General features: G+C 40.5%; 1 protein-coding gene across 2 annotated transcripts in view; it reads right to left on the reverse strand.

The window, feature by feature from the left end:
* Window positions 1–1,023: 1,023 nt before the first annotated feature.
* Window positions 1,024–22,410, reverse strand: part of CTTNBP2NL (CTTNBP2 N-terminal like) — a 37,324-nt gene continuing 15,937 nt past the window's right edge. For both annotated transcript variants that reach the window (XM_084610984.1, XM_084610983.1), the window contains exons 3-5: window positions 9,532–9,762; window positions 6,575–6,682; window positions 1,024–5,645 (exon numbers count right to left, since the gene is read on the reverse strand). In XM_084610984.1, the coding sequence (XP_084467110.1) occupies window positions 4,173–5,645; window positions 6,575–6,682; window positions 9,532–9,762 (1,812 nt within the window). In that variant the 3' untranslated portion in view covers window positions 1,024–4,172. The remainder of the gene's footprint in view (window positions 5,646–6,574; window positions 6,683–9,531; window positions 9,763–22,410) is intronic.

Genomic DNA, 22,410 nt, shown 5'->3' on the forward strand with positions numbered 1-22,410 from the left:
GGGAGTTAGTCATAGCAGAAATAGCTATGAACCAACAGCCTGTAAGAGAAGAGTTTAATCACTAGGCAAGTGATGATAAAATATGGCTTTTAATAAGCCAGCATAAAAAACAAACACTGACGGGAAATGACAATGGTAGAGGAGCATGTAAGGAGACTCCTGGGTTCAATTCCTGGCCAATACAGAGCTGTGTATTTTGTGTGGGGAGGAGAGAGGTTATTGTGATGTAGGGTGCTGTAGTGTGCCAGATACAGAGCACAGCTTTGCATAGACTCAGTGTTTAGACAACACTGAACAGCTGACTACCCTCTAATTCCTGCTCTTTATTTTAAACAAAAGTTGCCCTCCAAGCCAACAGTAAGTGTGTATCATGTAAAAGCCCATTATTAAATAATGCCTAGCATCACTCTAGCCTTTTGAATAAGGTCCTGTTTACAACTTGCCATTTCAAAAGGCACTTGCAACTTCATGTAAAACTTAAATGGATGCTAAAGCATCCAAAGCCTGCAGAACAGACTTATGAATAGTGATGGATAATTTTCCCCAGCTGTAACTTTCCAAAATGACCTAAGAAAAACCATAGATTTTGCACCTGTCTAATTAGCATAGTTCACAGTAACTTTTTTGCATTTAAGGCAAGCATTAAGTATAGAAATATTCAATATGCTGGTCATTTGTTAATAGAATTGAACAGAAATGAAACCCATATAGATCAAGCCAGCCTAATAGATACAAAGATTACATGCTCAGTGTCTTCAGGTGATCTAACACTGCTGTAGTGTGTACATTAGGCAACAAAATACCTTTAGTTTGGGGAGCCATACTCTTCCAAGTGTCCCTGCTGCACAAGCAGGAGGCTCCAGGGCACCTTCCTTTTGTTACTGTGTAATGTGGTTAAAAAAACAAAACAAAAACAGGCATTGGTAAGAGACAGCTTGATTATCCCCAGGTGGCATTTACAGATACATAGGCCATGAGAGCTCAGAACAAATTTTTAAAATGTCCTTGCACAATAGTCAGATCTTAAAAATAAAATACTTTATTGATAGTATGAACGTTTAACACGTTTAATGCTGTCAGCTATAAAAATGATTAAAGACTTCCGCTTGGTACATTTGGCTTTACAAATTTACAAATGTTAATGAATACTAGTGTATACATTTTGCACTTCATCATTATAACCCCCTCAGCCAGTGACACAGCTCTGCAGCAATGTCTGCTTATAACTCAGACATGAATCATAGAAGTTTTAGTTGCTTCCACACAGAATCTACATCAAAAATTTAAATACTAACCCTAAATTTCTTGATTAGCTGAAACCATTTTAATAGTTGTGCTTTGTTGAAGAAAGGCTACTAGCAAAAATACACTTTTCTCTTGCATTCCCCCTCCCCATATTACATTGCAGAAGAAATACAGTATTCAGTGCATTTCCTAAGAAATAAACTTCACTATAGTGTATATCTCGCTCTAGAGTCATATCATAAAGAAATGGTATTGCCACTTAAGATTAGGGTAAAAGCAAGAAAACAGGTCAGAGCAGTTGCTGGAATGATACTCTAGCTAAAATCCAGTCACTCCTCAGTTTTCAGCTGTTACTCTTATCAGGAGAAAAATTTGCTGGGGAAAGATCAAATTTTAAATGTGCTTTCCTAAGAGTCTCTACCTATTTTGCTATAGGGTACTACTATTTTTCTTAAAGTGTAAACTTTATTATTTAGAAGTCTGTAAAAATATATCTAACCATCTCCACTGCGTTATACCAAAGACTATCATATGGGTCATTTTTCAGCTTGGAAAAGAGATGACTAAGTGGGGGGATATGATAGAGCTCTAGATAAAATCATGACTGGTGAGGAGTAAAGTGGTATTGACTCCTTCTCATAATACAAGAATTAGGGGTCACTAATAGGCAGCAGGTTTAAAACAAGTTTGTTTGTGTTTTTTTTACCACAACACACTATCAACCTGTGGAACTCCTTGCCAGAGGATGCTGTGAAGGCCAAGACTATAACAGGGTTCAAAAAAGAGCTAGATAAGTTCATGGAAAATAGGTCCCTCAAGGGCTATTAGCCAGGATGGACAGGCATGGTGTTCCTAGCCTCCTGTTTGCCAGAAGCTGGGAATGGATCACTTGGTGATTACCTGTTCTGTTCATTCCCTCTGGAGCACCTGTCAGAACACAGGGCTAGATGGGCCTTTGGTCTGACCCAGTATGGCTGCTGTTGGGAGGGTGGGGGAGAAAGGGGTTGGCTAGGACACCATCTATTAAAACAGTTCAAGAATTCTGTCCTATAAATTAAGACTCTGAGCTGGAAGAGACCTATTAGCATATATAAGAATGCATCTTTCCAACCACTGCAGGAATCTTTACAATAAAGTATCAAGTGCTTTGTTCAGTTATGTGCTGAATAACTAAAACAGAGGAGCAAGCACCCAACTGTGGGAAACTCTTCTCCAGATGTGGGCCCCATGTTGCTATAGGCAGAATGGTTAAAAATGGCCTGACATCAAGCAGCAAAACTGATCTTTAAGTTTCAGATCAGTCTTACAATCTGTGCCACTTGGCATTTGGGATACACACTCATTTGGGTTAGATTCCAGTCTCCAGACTAACCCTGATCTCTGTTGTATCTATCTTGTTACATTTAGTGTCCATTACTGTAGTATCTTCACACACTAGATTATGCTGTCCTATTTGAAGGTGAGTAGCATAAGTTTGCCATTCACTTCACAGCACAGGCAAAACTTATTGCATGTTTGTTGCAAATTGAACTTAACGTCTTCCTCCAAAAGTTAGGCAGACTTTCTAATTTAAAAAACCTCCTGCTCTCTTGTTCTATAATCTTAAAAGTGTATTTCTACCTTTTCTTTATGAATTATGGAGAACTTCAATAACATAACCACACTAAGATTTATATATGCATTGTGTGTAACATGTACATCGGTGCATCTATCTATACATATATGCATATCTATATAAAAGTTAATTTGGTTCCATAGCTGCAGCCAATGAGGCTAGCAGGATCCTTTAGCAAACTGATCAGTAAAATTTGTCAGTCTGACATACAGTATTGTTACAAAGTGAGCAATTTAAGTTATTGCTTTTGATTATTAGTAAAGATCCTATCTTACTGTATAGAATGACTAGCAATTTCTCTTTTCAAGTAATAGCAAGATCCTTATCCTTATCTCACAAGTTCTACACATACCATCCGATGAAGTGAGCTGTAGCTCACGAAAGCTTATGTTCAAATAAATTGGTTAGTCTCTAAGGTGCCACAAGTCCTCCTTTTCTTTTTGCAAATACAGACTAACACAGCTGCTACTCTGAAACCTGACATACCAGTAGATTGCTTGAAGTTTAAAATCAAAGGTGAAGCACCAGGAATGAATCTTTAGCAATTTAACCTACAGTGAGACTATGTGGGAAATTAATGAACTGCAAGAAACTAGCACCCTGACTGTTTAATGCTGCCACTGTTTTTGGACAACTCCAGTGGAAAAGAAAGGGGATTGGGCTGCACAGAGCTAAACAGTAGGACCAAAATCTACCCTAATGCACTCGTGCATCTCCTCTACTGTCAACAGGAGATGCATCCTAACATGACAGGGCAAAACTGGGGTCACTCTGTGGTCACCTTTTGAAAGATGTTCATTCTGTAGCATGTTATTTACAAACTTGATTTAACAACAATGGGGAAGGATTAAAAACGTGATTTAAACATCCATGATTCACAGAAGAGCTGTTATTTCTGCTGTTAGATGGTCCCTTTTTTGTTTTGTACAGAAAACCACATTCATATCTTAGGCTTAGTTCAGGCACTTTTTATACAGTGTTCATCTGGAATAAAAATTTGCACAAGTGATTTCTGCACAATTTAAAATGAATGCTTCAGCCCCATTATAGTTTGCTCCCAGCACACTTTTCTTCCCTCCCCGTTTCATTTGACGGCTGGCATGAGACACCTTTAAGAGGCTACCTTAGCTCTATAGTTCAGGTTTATACATCAACAAATTATTTCCTACCTATTTTTTAAAAAGAAAGTATGCTAGATGTATTCTACAGACACATTCTGCTACTACCCAAATAAATAACATGGAGTGGATAAAACAGTGTCTCAGCTCCAGGAAGCTAAGCCATGGAATGCTACGTTCACGTTTTCTAACGACTAGCTCTTAGTTGGCAACAGTATCTCAATGTCTTTACCATTTGCTACTACAGCATTGTTAGAGCAGCTACTTGCCAAGTCCATGGTAGCACCAACCGAGGATGCCTGGGAAGGGGTTTTGGTTAGTGGGGTAGGAGTTGCTGGGGACTGAGCCAGGCCAGGTTTCTTTGGAGGAATAGGTGGAGGGTTCCCCCTTTCTGCTCGAGGGATTGTTGGGGATTTAATTCCAGGAGACAATGGGCTCAGCGGGCTAGAAACTTTGCCCGGGCTGGACTCGCTTTTTGGACTCCCCGTGTTTGCCAGATTCCGATAGTCTGTGCCAAAGGGCGAACTATTCGTAGAGACTGGCTTCATAGGTCCTTGCTGACTGGTGAATCTGGAAAGCACCTGAGTGACTGTGTTGCGGGCTAGCTGTTTGGCAGCGGAGTTGTCTGCAAGGGTAGGGGACAAATCCCTCGATGGTGGGCTCTGCAGGCCACTCGACTGATGGTCCTGATCAGCTTGGGACTGAAATTTGTGCCTGGCAGCATGGAAACGTTGGTTGATCCCCACCTGATAGGACGACTGGTAACCAGGGCTGTTTCCTGAAGCTCCTACCGAACGTTTAGTCAGAACTGGGGACGAGCATGGAGAAGATGTCAGAGATGAGGCAGCTGTACTGCTGGGAGAGAGAGATGTCCCACCAGAAGGAAGCTGTGGGATCATATACACAGGAGATTCTGTTCTTACAGGGGAACTTCCATTCTCAACTGCACTTTCTGGGACTGGCCCAACAGGCTTCTCTCTCAGTGGTGCCTGGTTCTCTGCTATGTCTGTCTGCTCTAGCTCACCACTTGTTTGCATGTCTGTGTCACAGTGCCCATTTGCTTTAGCATAGGGATGGGCAGGTGTGGCAGGGCTGGGCAAGGCCATGTGTGCAGTTATGCCCGCACTGCCCAGATTGATTCTGTCTGCCTGGGAGCTTTCTGTCTGGCAAGACACAGACCTCACCAGTGGGCTCTCTGTTGCTACAGCTCTGGACATTGCTGAGGGGTTTTGCTCTGAGTGCTCAGCATGGCTGGTGCCCTGGCAAGGAACCTCCAGTTCTTTCAGGGCTTTCTTCAGGCTCTCCAACTCTTCCTTGAGTGCCTTTGTCCGGTTCTCTTCTCGATTCAGCTTGGCTCTCAGCTGTTCTCTTTCGATGTCGAACTCAGAGAGCTGCTTTTCCACCTGTGCCTCCATCTGCAACCCCCGCTTCTTCTTGGAGGCCAGCTCTTCCTCTAGCTTGCCCACTTTGCTCCTCTCTTTCTCCAGTTTCAAGCTCAGCTCCCCTGCCTTCTGTCCCTCTTCCACTACCTTGGCTGTGGCTTTCTTGCACTCCAGCACAAGCATGGAGGACAGCTGCTTGTGGCGTGCCCTCTCTTCCTCCAACTGGCTTGACAGCTTCTTCTGCTCTTTTTCAAATTTTTTCACTTGGGTCCTTTCAAAGTCCAGCTGGAAAAGAAGACAGAGTTCTCAGAAGAAACTAAACAGCCTCCCATATGCAAATGAGACAACTTTCAATACCCCAAAAAACTAATGTGGTAGAGCTGCAGATAAGAAGCTTTCCTCATCTACCTGAGCTCACGATCCTATATTTTTCAGCAACAGAGAGTCTCATTACCACCACACACGAAGCCACATGGTTCCCTGTTCCACTTTAGGTGTCTGTGAGGTCACCAACTCTTGTATGGCTAACAACTCAAATCTGTTCTTGGCATGTATGTAACATTAGCATTAACGTACCACTTTATATAGTCACTGATGGGAAATTTTCAGATGTTTACCTTGAGCGTAATATACACCAACGGTCTAGCATACAGAAGTTTCTCTTACTGGTTCCACCTCCCTATCCCCTCCCCCCCCAATCTGCTTTACAATGCCATTTAGAAATGTTTATGGAAGTCTAAAGTCTAACACTATAGCTTTTTATTGTTCTTGTGTTACAGATCAAGCAGTAACATGCATCTGCATTATTATGGCTCTCTGAACAAAAGTATACCAATTCTTCCCCTACTAGTTCAGGAGTTCAGCACCAGTACTGCAAAGTATCAGAAAGCCACAGGGTACAACTCGGATTGTTTTGCCTTTAAGTTCAGCCTGCTTCATGAGTTTTTTTCCATTTTAAGGCTGAAACAAGCTTTCTTAACCTGTGAACATTGTAACTCATTTCACACATGGAAAACTGGGCAGGACAAAGCTGGTATTTTATATCGGGTTAACAAAAGCCATGAAATGTAGAGGCTCAGATCCTTAATATTTATTTACAATTCAGGTACAATTAGACAAATGTTATACTAAATCTGGGTGATGAAGCAGATCTGTATGTTCTGACAGCATTCAGCTTTCTGGGGGGAAGGCAATTATTAACTCCCAAGACACACCTGCTGAGTCAGCCGCTCCCGCTCCTTCTCCAACATGTAGGTGACATCATCTCCTTCAGCAGTGTCCTGGGCATGCCGCTGCCTCTCTTCCTCAAGATCCAGTATCACCTTCCAAACACAGACACTTCAGTCATCTTTTTATGGAAAAGCATTTACATACATGCTCAGAAACCCACTCTCCATGTGCCCTTATTTTAGCCTTCAATAAATAATTTGTATGTTTGTCTCCAGTTTGTAGGGCAGCTTTAAAAATGTATTTTCCTCACAGAATTTCAGTTTTAGCTGGTGCCTGAGAGAGGATTTACTAACAAGGTCATTAAGATAAAAACCAGGAGCATATATACAGCCTCATGAGTATGTTTTTAGATATTGGTTCAAGGGAAATTTGCATTATGATATGCAGTTCTCTTTTACTCCTGGGGGAATTCTGCATCACTGTGCATGTGCAGAATTTATATCCCCTGCAGAAAAATTATTTTCTGACAGGGAAACAAAGGGAAGCCACAAGAGTGGTCATGTGACCCAACCCAGCAGTATGTTTTAGGTGCCCAGGGCAGTCAGCAGCCTGGGTGGTGGCTCCTACCCTGGGCCAGGCTCAGCAGCTTGGGCTGGGGAGGACAGGACTTCATCAGACCCACCCCCAGAGTTCTTCCCCCCACTGCAGAAAGCTCTGCAATCTCCTGCACCCATTGCTCCTCAGCTGCAGGGGGGGGGAGGGATCCCTGTATAGGGAGCTGCTCCACCATCCACCCAATGCCCATGCAGCCAGACGCTCACACTCAGAACCCCCTCAATGAGCCCAAGACCCCCCTGCTGAGCTCTATCCACCTGCACCCAGAGCCCCCTAACAAGCCCCAGTGCATCCAGATGTCCTGCACACTTATATCCTGCCCAAACCTGGTGCACCTGGCATGGAGGGGCAGGATTGGTCCTTGCACTGTGTCAGGGTTGTGTGCAGCCCCACTGCTGAGTCTGTCCTCCAGGAGAGGAGCTGAAAAGTGATCTTCCCAACCTCCCTGCAGCCAGGAGCCTGTGCTTCCCCAATGCCATGCTGGAGCCTCCATATTAATTTTACAAATAAAATTTGCAGAGTTTTAAAATATTGTGTGCAGAATTTTTACGGCACAAAGTGCCCTCAGGAATACCTTTGCTGTGTCCTGGGAGAGATTTGAAGCTTGCAGCACAAATATTTAAGCCTGATTTGACAAAACAAATGTATTTTAAAATAACTCTAATTTGTTCTAACACTTGAAACAAAACTGCCTGCTATAAGGCCCAGTCAAGAAGCTCCTTCAAATTCTACCCTGAATTAAAATAACAGATTCCATTAACTCAGAAGAGTCAACATACAAACTTTCCAGTCAGATACTGCAACTCTGCAGTATGTCATGACCAAAATTCCAGTTCTCCCAAACAAATTCACCAAGAACTCAGCATCTACTCAATCCTTCTGACAAAGTCATTTTCTAGATATCTTGCACAAACATATCAGTGCACCTTATGGGGAGGGCTAATTTGCATTTAAAAAGTGATTATAGCCAAATACACAGCTGAAAAAGTGAAGTAATGTTTCGTATTTATTCTTTCAATGACTTACATGTCAAATTACTTAGTAAATTGAGCAAAGATAACTTCCAAATGTCTTCTCTACACACACTGCCTCAGATCTAAAAGTTAAGTTGCTTTCTGCCTCTCACATTGATGTAGTAAATATGCTGCAATCAGAACTGCTTTAGACAGTGGTGGCATTAATGTAAAAGGCAGAATAGAATCCAGCTCGCTGTCTCATAGCCAATACAGGAGTAAAAGCTTATTTTGAATCTTACTGGCCAACATCATTAACTAGACACAATGGGCCCATTTTTTCTCTCGCTCTCTTACTTCTAAAGGGAATAGACCTATTTACATGAGTGCTATAAGCAAGATTTACAGAATCAGGCCACAGCAAGAAGTGACTTTGCTGAGAAGGAGTCATTTTTGGATAATGGCTTTTAGTTCAGACAAGCCACCAGATGACGAAATTCATATCTACTAATTTGTTGCTGCTTCCCTTACTTTACTGGTTGCAGTGTCTACACTGGTAGCAAATATTGGTTTGACTCTGTTTGGAGAGGAACAAAAAAAAACAAAACAAAACTGGTTGACACCCTTCAAAAACCTGAACTCTGCAAACTAAGTACACTGAAGAGCAAATAAATTAAAGAGTTGTGAGATTCCAATGAGTCCAGGTCAGTGGAAGTTCTTGTTTGTCTTCATACTTAGGTGCAGCTTTCCACTGTAAGCCAGATAAGCACAGCTCTGGAGAGGTGGGGCCTCCAAAGAGAGTGTGGCCAGAGCTTTTACTAAGTGTGCCTTTACTATGCATTCATGCCAATTTGGGAGACGGTTAAAGCAATATTAAAAATACCTAACAGGCATGAAAAATAGCCCTTGTTAAACAATATTTTTGGAGGAAAAAATGTGTACATGTGATAAAGTCTATAAGGAGAAGCTGCATACCAACCAATTATATTTCTCTTTTAAATAATCAAATATAGACCATTCATTCAGTTAACCCACAGGCATAATTCAATTCTGTTTTTGCTCTGAGAGCTCAGTGCTGCTGTGAATTGGCAAAGCTTTCTGTGTGATGACATGTAAATGAAAGGACTTTTTTCCCCCTAAGTTTAGTTCGTACTATACTTCCCCAATCTGAGTAAGCTATTTCCTCCCTACATTTTCCACAGATCTCCCATTAATAGAACAGCAGCACATGTACCTTCGTATTTACAATACACAATCTTTACTAACTGTACAATATTGACCAATTAAATCTTTTTAAAGCTACAAAGTAGGACTGTTTAGCAACTACAGGAACTCCTTTTACATTTAACTTTCACTCTTTACCACACTAAAGCCAACAACATATTCCTAAAAGTACATTATTTATAGTGAGTTCTATAGAAATTAAAACCTACCTTTCTGTGCCTGCTTTCTGCAGCAGCTAGTTGAGAGAGCATTCTTTCCTGCATATTTTTGCAATGTTTCATCACTACTTTAAGGATAGACAAAGGATTGGAGCAAACTGGTTGCTTTTCGCCATGATTTCCCACCTTCAGCATCTCAAAATCTCTCTGCAGAGCCATTAACGGGTCACTGATGTTGTATTTTCCATAGCGTTCTTCAATGAAAGTGTTTCTGTGCTGGGCCTGAAATATATAAATATGTATTTCAATTTATTAAAAGGTGGTAACTGAAGAATCATACAGAAATGATTTGTCAGTTTCCAGATAGAACAAATATCCCATCGTATTTTATCTCTGAGACGCAGATGTCCCTGCTGCGTGGCAGCAAGATGTGATACAGACCTAGTTATCCGCTGGAGGGATAAAAGTATCTAGCATTGCACGTTTTTTCCTGATGAAAGGTGCTGGGTTAACAGAGACTAAAGAGCTCTACTAATCCATAGGACAGATAGACTAGAAGCTGGGGCAAGCAATACAGCAAGCTTCTTCACAATGACCGCACACCGACATCTAAATGGGCGATTAGTGCAGCCTCCATGGCCCATTTAGTCCTTGCCATCTCTGCTGATGCTGATAACAAGGGGGCCCATACAGGTCATGGTTTTTGTGGCGAATGACTAGTCCTTTGAGACCTGGACATAGTCGAAATAACTTATTTCACAACCCATGAAAAGCTATCAAATGGCCACAGCGCACACGGTCAATGCTTAAACAACTTTACATCCTTATGCAGCTGGTAGACCTGGGTCAAAAAATGCTCCCCCAAAACAGTCAAATGTCATGAGGGTTTTTTTTTATTATTTTTAATTGTTGCTTGAAATTGCATCAGAATTTTTTGATTTTTTTTTTTAAACCAACCCCAAGCACAGCACAATATTTTGTTGAAAAATTTAGGTTCCCCCCCACCGTCAAAACACAAAAATTTATCTGAAAGTTTCAACCCGTTCTAGAACCTGGGTTGGATTTACACCTACAGTATAGAAGAGACGCCAGTGTCCCAGGGCTAGACAGCATCCAGCACATCCTCTTCTAACTGATGCCTTGTCTACACTGGCACTTTACAGCACTGCAACTTTCTCGCTCAGGGGTGCGAAAAGCCACCCCTCCGAGCGCTGCAAAGCGCAGCGTAGACAGTGCCCCAGCGCTGGAGCCACTGCCCTTGTGGGAGAGCCCTCTCCCCGCGCTGGCGCCAGGCAGGTGCCACAGCAGCGCTTCAACATGGCTAATGAAGACAAGCCCTGAATGAGGAGCCATCAGTTCTTTAACAGGAATTTTACATAAAGGGGACCACCTGCTCGTCACTAAGTGTGGTGAGGACCAGTATATGCCATCCATCATGGTATAGTTTGAAGTTAATACAGAGCAGGAATGGGGTGAGGAGTCTTTTAGGGGGTTTTTTTTGTTTGTTTTCTTTTTGAGTGCTGCGTGGCTTACATGAAGTGTAGATTTATGAAGACGTTTATTTTACCAATTACCATGCCTAGCAAATCATTTTAAAAGATCAAGACTGACCTCTACCACAAGATATAGGAAGAAAAGCTAGTTTCACAAGATACATGGCAACGTGGTACCAGGGGTGGGGGGAGAGGGGAGGCGGCATGGGGATAGGGTCTGAAAGTACAAATTAAGCACAAAACTCTGTCACACTGCAAACCGTATGTAAGTGAGCCAAAGTGCAGACCCAAAAGCATGAAATTTCCATCTCTGTTTTCCTTCCTGCTAGAATCATTTCAGTTGAAACTATTGATTTCCATTTTTGCTTTCCCCAACAGGAAGCTACATGCAAGAAAAGGAATCCAGCTCCCAATGCCCATGTCTTTTGACTGTACTTAATTAAAATGCCAAAGAAACAAGAAGATGATCAATAAAAGGATTCTTTTCAACTGAAGTACCAAGGACCTCCTCTCCCCAAAATGACCCCCAAAGTTTACTCATGTTAACTGAAACCAGATTGAAGTCAAAGCTGCTTGTTTTGTTAAATTCACTGAACCATGTGGGTGGAACAGGAGATCAGGAATCTGAACTCTTAGGTTCCATTCCTGGCTCTGCCACTGAAGTGCTGTGTAACTTTGAACAAGTCTCTTCACCTCACTGTGTCTTAGCTTCCCCTCATATACAAAATAAGGTTTGTCTCCTAAGTTTATCCAAGTGAGAGTGTGTTCCACCAGTGACAAAGAATAAAAAGTGGGACAACTGCAGACTTTGAAACCTACCCTGACAAAGAGGGGTGGAGGTTTCACTAGCATTCATAAAGTCTCAAAAATCCTCAGATGCAAGGTATCAGAGGTGCTGAAAAGAAACTATTGCTTTATCACTTCCAGAATGGGAAAGATGTGCCCTTTTCTAACATTCATGTACTATACTGATACTCCGAACCCTTCCCCTGCTCCATGGGGAAAGGATGCAAAAAGGAAAGGTTTCATAGCCTGAGTTTCAACAAATGTGCATGCTTTTCTGTCCCTACAATGTGTGTTATATATATGGGAAAAAAGTGAAGTATATCCAAGCACAGATTCAGAGAACACAAAAGCTCTCTACATAGAGGAAATTCCACTTCACCAATTATGTCATGTTTTGACTCATAATCAACACCATTTGCTCACTCTGGGTCAGAGATACCGAAAGAATCACTATTCCAAGAAACACAGAGCTCAGTGGAGAAAATGTAAACAAGGAGGCCTTTTATGAACAGTTTCTGCATCCGAGGACAAAGGAAGGAAATATTTTTTTCAACTTTGTAACAAACTCTGGTGGCCATGCATTTGCTTAACTACTAAAGTTCAAGCACCAGCTTGAAAAGGTTGCATATTACAGACAGCATTTGGACAATTGACATATTGAAGATTTATCCATCTGAGGGCTGAAGTGTGTAGGAACATTAATCTCAAAGATGACAACTTCTTTATACACAAAAATTACCCAGTAAAAGGAGTCAGTAAGCATCATTATGTTACTATTTATAACTTAAAAGCGTCTGATTTTAAGCTCCGATAACAACAAAGATCCAATAGGTCTTCCAGTGTCTCTTGAAGGCGCTTACAAGGTCATTACAAGTAACTCAATGTCTCGCTTAATTAGATTTTTCAAAGGTTCTTAAATCTAAAAGAAGGCTTTTAATTCAGTAAATGTCCTCACAAGCATTTCCTCTACCACAACAAAGATTTAGAAGAGCTTGTTCAGTGGGACTAACTAGCCACTTGGCTCAGTGCTCTGAACTCATCCTCTGTTAAACTCCCAACCTCCTATACACAAACCACAAATACCTTTCACAGCTGCTGTCTGCACTGTACTGGAATGAGCACATTAGCTAAACACCACTAAAAAGTATCAGAGCCACTACACAATACATACAGCACACTACAGAAACTCAGTAATTGGTGTGTAGATAAGTAGAGCCAGCAAGCCCCAAGTCTCTGGTGTCCCGTAACCTCTTAAAAGGAAAGACAGTAAATACTCAGTCTCCCTGACAGAGAGATTTAATAATTTAGTGATGTTTCACTGGAAGAGCAATTTTGTGCATCCTCCTGGCTGTAATATCATAATGACATTCACACTAGGCATTACAGAATTTCACTCCAACAATAACCTATAAATCTATATAGCTGGTGAGCAAACAAGTGAAATTCTTTCACCCAGGTACAGACTAAACGAAACAAAGCATCACAAACAGCTAATCATCCAACACTCATTTCTTTCAATGACAGACAAGAATTAAAAAACCCAGCACACTTGGTATCCTATAAAAAGTAAAATTTCGAACCAACCATTGCACTACAGAATGTGTTTGTTGGGCACCTGTCAAACAATGTTGCCTCTTCCCACTGCTTTGAACATTTACTAAAAAAGTTCAGAAGAAAATAAACAACACACAAGGAACAATATTAAAAAAATTAAAAGTTACATATACACAAACACCTTCCTCCTCTGTTAAGAATTAGAATCAAAGGCACATGGTTTCAATTCCAGAATAAAAGAAAAGGTGTGTGTGATGGTGGTAAGGGAAGAACACCCAGAGCTGAGCTTTTCAAAAGCACTCCTTGGCCTAACTTTGCTCTGACTGAAGCCCATGAGAGTTTCACCATTGACTTCAACAGTAAACAGGCCAATGTTGAGCATTTTTGAAAATCTCACCCCAAATGCTCCCATCTCAAGGTACAATGCTATGATGTAAGTGATTAAAAACACAAATCTGGCATTCAGTGTAGCAAACATACCAATCAGAGGAGATGCCTTAGGGGTATCAGTTTCAGACTGGATACATTTAGACTAGTGTTTCTCAAGGACTGGCGCCATCCCTGAGATCGTCCTGACACAGGTTAGGAAGGCAGCAAGCTGGTCCGTGGTATCAAAAAGGTTGAGATACACTGATCTAGACTCCCTAGAACCACAGGTATTAATCCTGACTCAGGGATAACTCAGCCCTTCATCCTGCCAAGGTTAGTAGAGTATCATGCATTTTCCTGGGTATAGGGCTGTTAAGCATACCTTTAAACAAAAAAATCTTGCCCGTTTTTTGCAAATAGTTAAAAAGTCATATGAGCGATTTTAAGAGTAAGGGTCTGCCCCGGTGCACTTGGCCAAAATTTTCCCTCCCCAGAGGATTCTGCAGTGTGTTGAGAGCTTGTTGGTTGCTGTCCACCATCCCAGAAGTGATTGAATTTCACTGGTACTGTTCTGTACATCGTTTGCAAAGAACTGTGGGATCCACAAAGAGAAGTCACTACATAAAAATAAGATTGTTACAGTTTTCTAGACTCAGGGAGAGCATGCATAACATATGGCTTTGCCACTTGAGAGATGAGGCCTAACACTGCCTTCTGTGTATTAGTGTGTTTTATAATTTTATACATAAGCATGCACACATCTGGGTATCTTTATGAACATAAACACATAAGTAAGCCATACCAAATTAAATACGGTAGCCTTTTCAGAATTAATAGAGTTCTTAACACTCATTCCACACAGCAATGACTCTGTTGATCCTGTTAAATGACATACAGCTGCTGGAGGATAGGGAAAAACAAGATACCTACACAGAATACAGAATGAAACATCACCCTAACAATCTATTGTTTCAGCCCTTTCACTTACTAAAGAGAAGTAAGACATGACTAGTAAGTGGCACAGAATAACTATTTTCAGGACATATTTTAGGTAGAAAAGTTAGGGTTGGTTAAAAACAAAGGGAGTGAGACTTTCAAAACTCAATATGGATAACATTTCCATGAGTTTCAGAGTAGCAGCCATGTTAGTCTGTATTCGCACAAAGAAAAAGGAGTACTTGTGGCACCTTAAAGACTAACAAATATAAGTGAGCTGTAGCTCACGAAAGCTTATGCTCAAATAAATTTGTTAGTCTCTAAGGTGCCACAAGTACTCCTTTTCTATCTTGTAGCTGCAATCAATAGCATTATGTCCTGTCCCCACCATCCCTCTCTTTCTCCCCCCCACCACATATACACAATAAATACTCCACTCTGTTTATAAACGTTCAAAAGTGTATATACTTTTTGTATCCAAATATGTATGATCAGAGCTTAAGAGACTGCTGTGAGGAAGAGGAAGGAAAAGGGAGTGCTGTTTTGGATAAATATGCTGCCAATGGTTTAAATGAATCACAGGAAAAAACTAATGGATTGATTTTTTTAATAGATAAAGGGGAAAAATCCTCAATTGTTTCTGAAGCAATACAAAACATGAGCAAACCAAATCCAACTACAGTTGTGTGGGAACATTTAAATGATCCAAGGACTGGAAAGCCTTTCAATAAATTAAAAAAAGTGTAAGTCCAGCTGGCCCAGTTGCTTTGATGGACAAGCTGTTTTCTCTTTTTAAATTGAATCCAACCCTGTAGTGGTTACACACTACCACAACAGAAACATATTCCAGCTTCAAAATGGTATTAGCACTTCTAATATTATCAGCACTTCTGAAAAAATTTACTCCTAGCTCATTTCTCTCCGGGAAAAGCTTTCCAGAAAGTTTTGATCTGGCTCCATAAGGCATTAAGAAGGGTCCCTCCCTCCTCTGTCAGTGTAACTTAACACCCAGTCCACTTATGTGGAAACAACCAAAATCAAAAACCAAAACACACACACATGGTGTGTTCTTTATATATGATTTTTGTGAGGCCTGAAACTATCCACAAAGCCACATTTTTCTCCTGCTTTCAGGCATCATATTGTACACTTTGTTGAATCAAGCTAGGGTGGTTTATTTCCTGTGTGGGAAAGAACAAGAAGTTCCTCCTTGTTACTTTGTGAGCCATTAATGATTTTCCTGAACTGAAATAACCAAATGAAACTAAGCTACATTTCAACAGTTCTCTCAAATCTAACTATCCTCATACAAATAAATACAAGTCAGCTGAGCATAAATATTTAACCATATATATCTAGACAACACAAAAACCATAACTAAATATACCATACCTCAAAAGATACAACACCCACCCACTCTCAAGAAATATACAATACATTTATGAGTTTACAAAACATGTCAATTGTTTCAGAAGGATGCACTAGCAAATAGAAAGTCTGTAGAGAGATTATTCTAACTACTACTACTTGCAGTCTGTTGCACAGGTGACACCACTGGAGACGTGGCTGAACAGATAAATCTTGCACTGAAAATTTTCAACCGAGTCCCTCTGAAATGAAACTGTGATGCAGGCTATGTGCATTAACTGACAAAGCTGAGAGTTATCTGGTGGCTTAGGCCACTGAATCCATCTGGTCTTCTAGTTTAAGGGCACAGCCATTCACCTGGACAACTGAATATAATGTACTTACTTCCCAGTGACTATCTCCTTTCAGTGTGGAAGTTGTTACTGGGGTTTGCATATTTATGTTAAATCAATATGCAAACTCAAAAAATAACTTAGTCGGCTGTCCAAGCTATTCAACTATTCTTAGAGGAAATACAAGATTCCTAGGCAGAAGAGGAGAAAATATTTGAAGTAGCACAACAAAATTCAGCTAACTGGAAGACTAACAGCTACTCAAAAATAATATCTCAGATTCTGTTAATGAAGATGTTGACGCACACTGGGTGCTGCGGTAACTGGCTGGCTTTGTCCAGTTTGAAGTAGGGTAACTGACCACTGCTAGTCTATTCTGAAAAAGGATCATTCTGGTTTTATGGAGCAGAAGCAATATTTGGAACAGTTATGAGATGTTTAGTGTGGAGATAAGCAAACTGATGGCTCCACTCTGCTAGGAAAACTCTATTGTTTTATCTGGGGATTTCCAGGCTACTCAGGGCCGAATGTTTCCCACACAATATCCTTCGGGTTTCTTTCTTAATGTTCTTTTTACTGAAGATCTGGCTGAGACAGAACATTGCATCATGGCCTCTCAACCCTCCTCAACTTCCTTTACTGAACCACAAGGTATATATTAGTGGGAATTTCCAACACAACCTTTATTGTTTGAACAGAAAAAGGGGAATGTATATATAGCAGTTAGATTTTAGTTATTTTCACATTAGGGAAAACAGGAATAAGTTTTTTAAACTGTTTTAATTTCATTGTATTAATCTGGACCTACAATTCCCCAGCAGTTTAATCTGTCCTGAAGTTCCTCCTTTAGATATGGAGAATGGCATATTCTTTAAATAGCTTCCCCTGCATTCTTGAACTTCCTTATTACTTCTTTCCCCAGAGACAGATGTTAGAAAATAAAGATAAGCTGAGGTCACAGTAATCGGGGTGGGGATTACTGACTTTGCACTACGCTTCCAGGAAGAAATACCATAAAGAATCAACTCCCTATCATTAGTCCCACAGCAACTCTGTATCTAAATACTGAACATGATTTGGACCAAAATGTGGTTACTAGTAGATATTTTAAGCCAGATCCAAAATAACAAGGCTTTTACCTATTGATGTATTTGGCTAGTCAGTAAATATTGAACCAACATAATAGCATTATCGATATTAAATGAAAAAGCCAGCAAGTTAAGGTAGCTCAGACTTTGCTCACATAAAGGTTATGTTGCAGTTTGCAAGAAACCTAAGGGATGCTCCAAATGTACATGAAACGGAACAGACTACAGCTTCTCTTGTGTGTAAAACTGAAGTGTAGCCTAGAGACTACAAATCCCAGCATGATCCTGGCCTTCCAATTGATCAAGATGGATCACAGTAGGCTTGGACTCCCTAAACTGAAGATGAGGGCCCTCATGGGCTGAACTGGGCTCACAAGCTTCACTTTGGCCATCTCTATATTAATGAAAACAGAATGTGAAGTTGAGACTATCACACAAAAAATATATTCAAGTAATAACACAGAGGGGAGAAAATAGTCACCTAATCGTATTTGTTGCGCAGAAGTCGCCCAGTTACTGGACAGGTGGGGGGCAGCACATTTTATCATGATTTACTGGGGAGCAGGGTCAACTTCTTAACTGAAACATTAGTGAAAGTGAAAGTTTCCTAAATATATACAGAAAAAGCTGCATCAAATATTGTAATTAAAGAGGACAGAGTACAGCAGAAGCCTGCTAAATCCAAGCACTTTATAATCGGCATAAAAAAGAAACAATATCAGTTGTCTTGCCCCTTCTCTCAAAGATTTAGTAGCTGCTGTAGCGAGGCCTTATGGTACTGAACAGAAAACTAGGAACTATAACTCAATTGACAACTGAACAGTTTGTTTTGGAATGCATTATCCTCACTTTATTGTTTATTGTTTGTTCATCTGTTTGTTCACTTGCAAAATTCAGTAATTCAGAGTCTCCCAGTCATTAATGCTAATTAGCCAGGTTCTACTCTGCTATGAAAGAGCTTCAGCCTCAAGCAAGAACAAGCCTGAAAGCGGCTTCCTGTTTTCTGATCTAAAAGCAACCAAAACTTCAGTTTTAATGAATGGAGAATTCTGTTCTCAAAAAAGAGAAAGGGAACAAAGCACTCTATAAATGTCAAGAATGATTGATCTAGTTTATTTTAATGGATTCCTTTCACTCATATGATTTGTTGGATCTGAGAAGGATAATTTGGGGCCCACTCATGCAGTCCTTTCTACATGACAGTCTTGCACAAGTAAGGACCACAGAAATGGGCCCTTAATGTTTAAATTGTGTCAAGTGATTCTAAACATTTCTCATCCCCAGAATAGCTGCAACCTTGTTGTGTGCTTTAAATATAATCAGGTGGAAGAGGGAGCAGAGCGTCCTGGAAATGAAATTAAGATATGAAGGTGAGATGGATTGGTTAACTTTGAGAAGGACTTTTGAGAAGCGGTTTGTAGAGTGAATAGGAGGGGGACAGCTTGGAAACTGGGATGCGTGCAGCCACAAGTGGGAAAGGGGGTGAGTGTCTTACTGAAGCCCTCAGTGAATACTATTGATAAAAATAATTTGTTAGTTTAGCCCTTTCTAACTGATATGTTCCGATTGGAGTCAACTTCAAATCGCTGTATTATTTGTATTAAGTCAGGATCGGGGTCCCATAGTGAGACATAGGAAGACAGAGTCCCTGCCACCAAGAGATTACAGTCTAATTTGGAACAAGATGCAACAAGCGAGATTAAGGAATAATATGGAGGGAAGAGGCAGATGGCGAAAGCAAAGGCAAGAGTGATAGTAATAAAGTCACACTAGCTCACCTAACTGGCATGCATAAATTGACTGTTCTGACTCATTTGAATATATTTAAAATAGGATCATCTCATCCTAATCAGCATTCAATTTAGTCCTGGCTGTTTTCTTGCAAGAGTTCTAGCAGAAAGTGATCCTTAGAAAAGGAAGGTGGTAGCCTCTTGAACTAGTTCGGTGAGACTCCCCACATGTAGAGAGCAAGATGGAAGAACGTGCAAAAGCACATTTGGGAGATGCGCAGAGGGACAAAGGTAAGTAGGAACTTCAAGATAAGGCCATTGAGGAGAAACTAAATGAATTCTTTGCATCGGTCTTCACAGCTGAGGATGTGAGGGAGATTCCCAAACCTGAGCCATTCTTTTTAGGTGACAAATCTGAGGGACTGTCCTAGATTGAGGTGTCATTAGATTTTTGGAACAAATTGATAAACAGTAATAAGTCACCAGGACCATATGCTATTCACCCAAGAGTTCTGAAGGAACTGAAAAGTGAAATTGCAGAACTACTAACTATGGTTTGTAACCTATCATTTAAATCAGCTTCTGTATCAAATGATTGGAGGATAGCTAATGTGACACCAATTTTTAAAAAGGGCTCCAGAGGCGATCCCAGCAATTACAGGCAGGTAAGCCTGACTTCAGTTAGACACACAGATTAACATAATTTGTTGGGGACGAGTCAACATGTTTTTTGTAAAGGGAAATCATGCCTCACCAATCTACTAAAATTCTTTGAGGGGTCAACAAGCATGTGGACAAGGGGGATCCAATGGATATAGCGTACTCAGATTTTCAGAAAGCCTTTGACAAGGTCCCTCACCAAAGGCTCTTAAGCTAAGCAAAGCAAAGCTGTCATGGGATAAGAGGAAAGGTCTTCTCATGGATTGGTAACTGGTTAAAAGACAGGAAAACAAGGGTAGGAATAAATTATCAGTTTTCAGAATGGAGAGAGGTAAACAGTGGTGTCCCCCAGGGGTTTGTACTGGGACCAGTTCTATTCAACATATTAATAACTGATCTGGAAAAAGGGATAAACAATGAGGAGGCAAAATTTGCAGGTGATACAAAACTACTTAAGATAGTTAAGTCTCAAGCAGAATGTGAAGAGCTACAAAATGATCTCACAAAACTGGGTGACTGGGCAACAAAATGGCAAATGAAATTCAATGTTGATAAATGCACAGTAATGCACATTGAAAAACATAATCCCAACTATACATGTAAAATGATGGAGTCTAAATTAGCGGTTACCACTCGAGAAAGAGACCTCAAAAAGATATTTTGGAATTGGAAAAGATTCAGAAAAGGGCAACAAAAATGATTAGGGGTATGGAATGGCTGCCATATAAGGAGAGATTAATAAGACTTGGACTTTTCAGCTTGGAAAAGAGACGACTAAGGGGGGGAAGATATGATACAGGTTTATAAAATAATGACTGGTGTGGAGAAAGTAAATAAGGAAGTTTTATTTAGTCTTACTCATAAACACAAGAACTAGGGGTCACCAAATGAAATTAATAGGCAGCAGGTTTAAAGCAAACAAAAGCAAGTATTTTTTCACACAATGCAGAGTCAACCTGTGGAACTCCTTGCCAGAGGATGTTGTGAAGGCCAAGACTATAACAGGGTTCAAAAAAGAACTAGATAAACTGGAGGATACGTCCATCAATGGCTATTAGTCAGGATGGGCAGGGATGGTGTCACTAGCCTCTGTTTGCCAGAAGCTGGGAACGGGTGACAGGGGATGGGTCACTTGATCATTACCTGTTCTGTTCATTCCCTCTGGGGCACCTGGCATTGGCCACTGTCAGAAGACAGGATACTGGGCTAGATGGACCTTTGGCCTGACCCAGTATGGACGTTCTTATGTTCTTAGGGCAAGGAGCTTGAATCTGATAGGGTGAGAAACAGGGAGCCAATACAAAGAAACAAAAAAGGGCATGATATGGTCAGAGTGACAGGGAAGGAAGGCTTTTTTAGTGGCTGCAATGTATACAGGTGTGTTTGTGTATTCTTTCCGTACAAAGGGGCAGCTTTTAATTTTTTTACTTAGTCTGCCTGGGTGCATCATTTTTGTTACCCCTTAGAGGACTGCAGTGATATTTTAACAGAAGGCACATAAACATCCTCTGGTGCGTGCTCCTTGTTGCAATATAAATAAAAAATTATTATGCCATATAACTCCAGAGATTTCAAGAGTTTATTGAATCAGATGTAGAACTTGTACATCCTACCATGTGCTAGTTTAATGCAATCCTCCTCATCTTGCTGAATAACCATCACATGATTTGAGCAAGCTTCAGGATTTTTTGCTAGATGTTAACATGTATTTACATAATGTAAATATTGTAGAAAAATACTATTGTTTATTAAGTTATACCTTACCTAAATATTAAAACAATCCTAATTTCTGACCTTATGGTTTGTTACACATGTATTTTAGACTGCTCTGTAGAGGAAATGAAGATACAAGTTCTCTCTGCCACTCTGTAGGCCAAATGGGTAGTACTCTGGGGGAATCACAGTGAGAACTACTTTTGAAGCAAAGTTTTTACTTCTCTTTTTCCACTAACTTCAGTTTTCTCTATACTTTTATTTTGAGGAGGGGGGAAGGTAGGAGGCTGTGAATCACATTACAATTGATCCTTTACTAGAGCTAGGAGAGTAATTAATTTGATTACTTAGCCACTTTAATTTAGGTGATCGCCATGAGCAGACCATAATTTCATCTAATTTGTTAATTATTCAAATGTACTTGTGAAATTCTTTTTTGGTTGTTTTTATGCTGTATGAATTGGTCACAAACACTTCACTGCTGGTTAAATCTCCATTTTAATTATTGTTGCTCATGCCATTATTTCAATGTACATACATTGAAGCCATCTTACTTTGGGTCAGCCTCTCCCTTGCACCCTATCAAAAAAATTGCAGGAATGCAGATCTACACTAAAGTACAAACTAAGTGTGTTTGTAGACCATTACACAAAGCCTGTGAGAGAGTAACGGGTGTCCTGAAAAAACAAGACACTGTCTGGATGCAAGAAGAAAGTTCAATAAAGGCCTTAAGATACAAGGTTTTTTCAGCACACAGTATTTTTGTCTGCTCTGAATTGGATTGAGGCTAGAAGGGCATCTGAAAGAAGGCTAGCTAAGTCAGCACTGTAGGAAGGCAAGCAACCTGCCATTCCAGTTTTGAGATATCTGAAATAACATTACAAGTAATGACAACCCAACT

Source organism: Lepidochelys olivacea (genome assembly GCF_965140295.1).
Source record: "Lepidochelys olivacea isolate rLepOli2 genome assembly, chromosome: 21".
NCBI lineage: Eukaryota > Metazoa > Chordata > Testudines > Cheloniidae > Lepidochelys > Lepidochelys olivacea.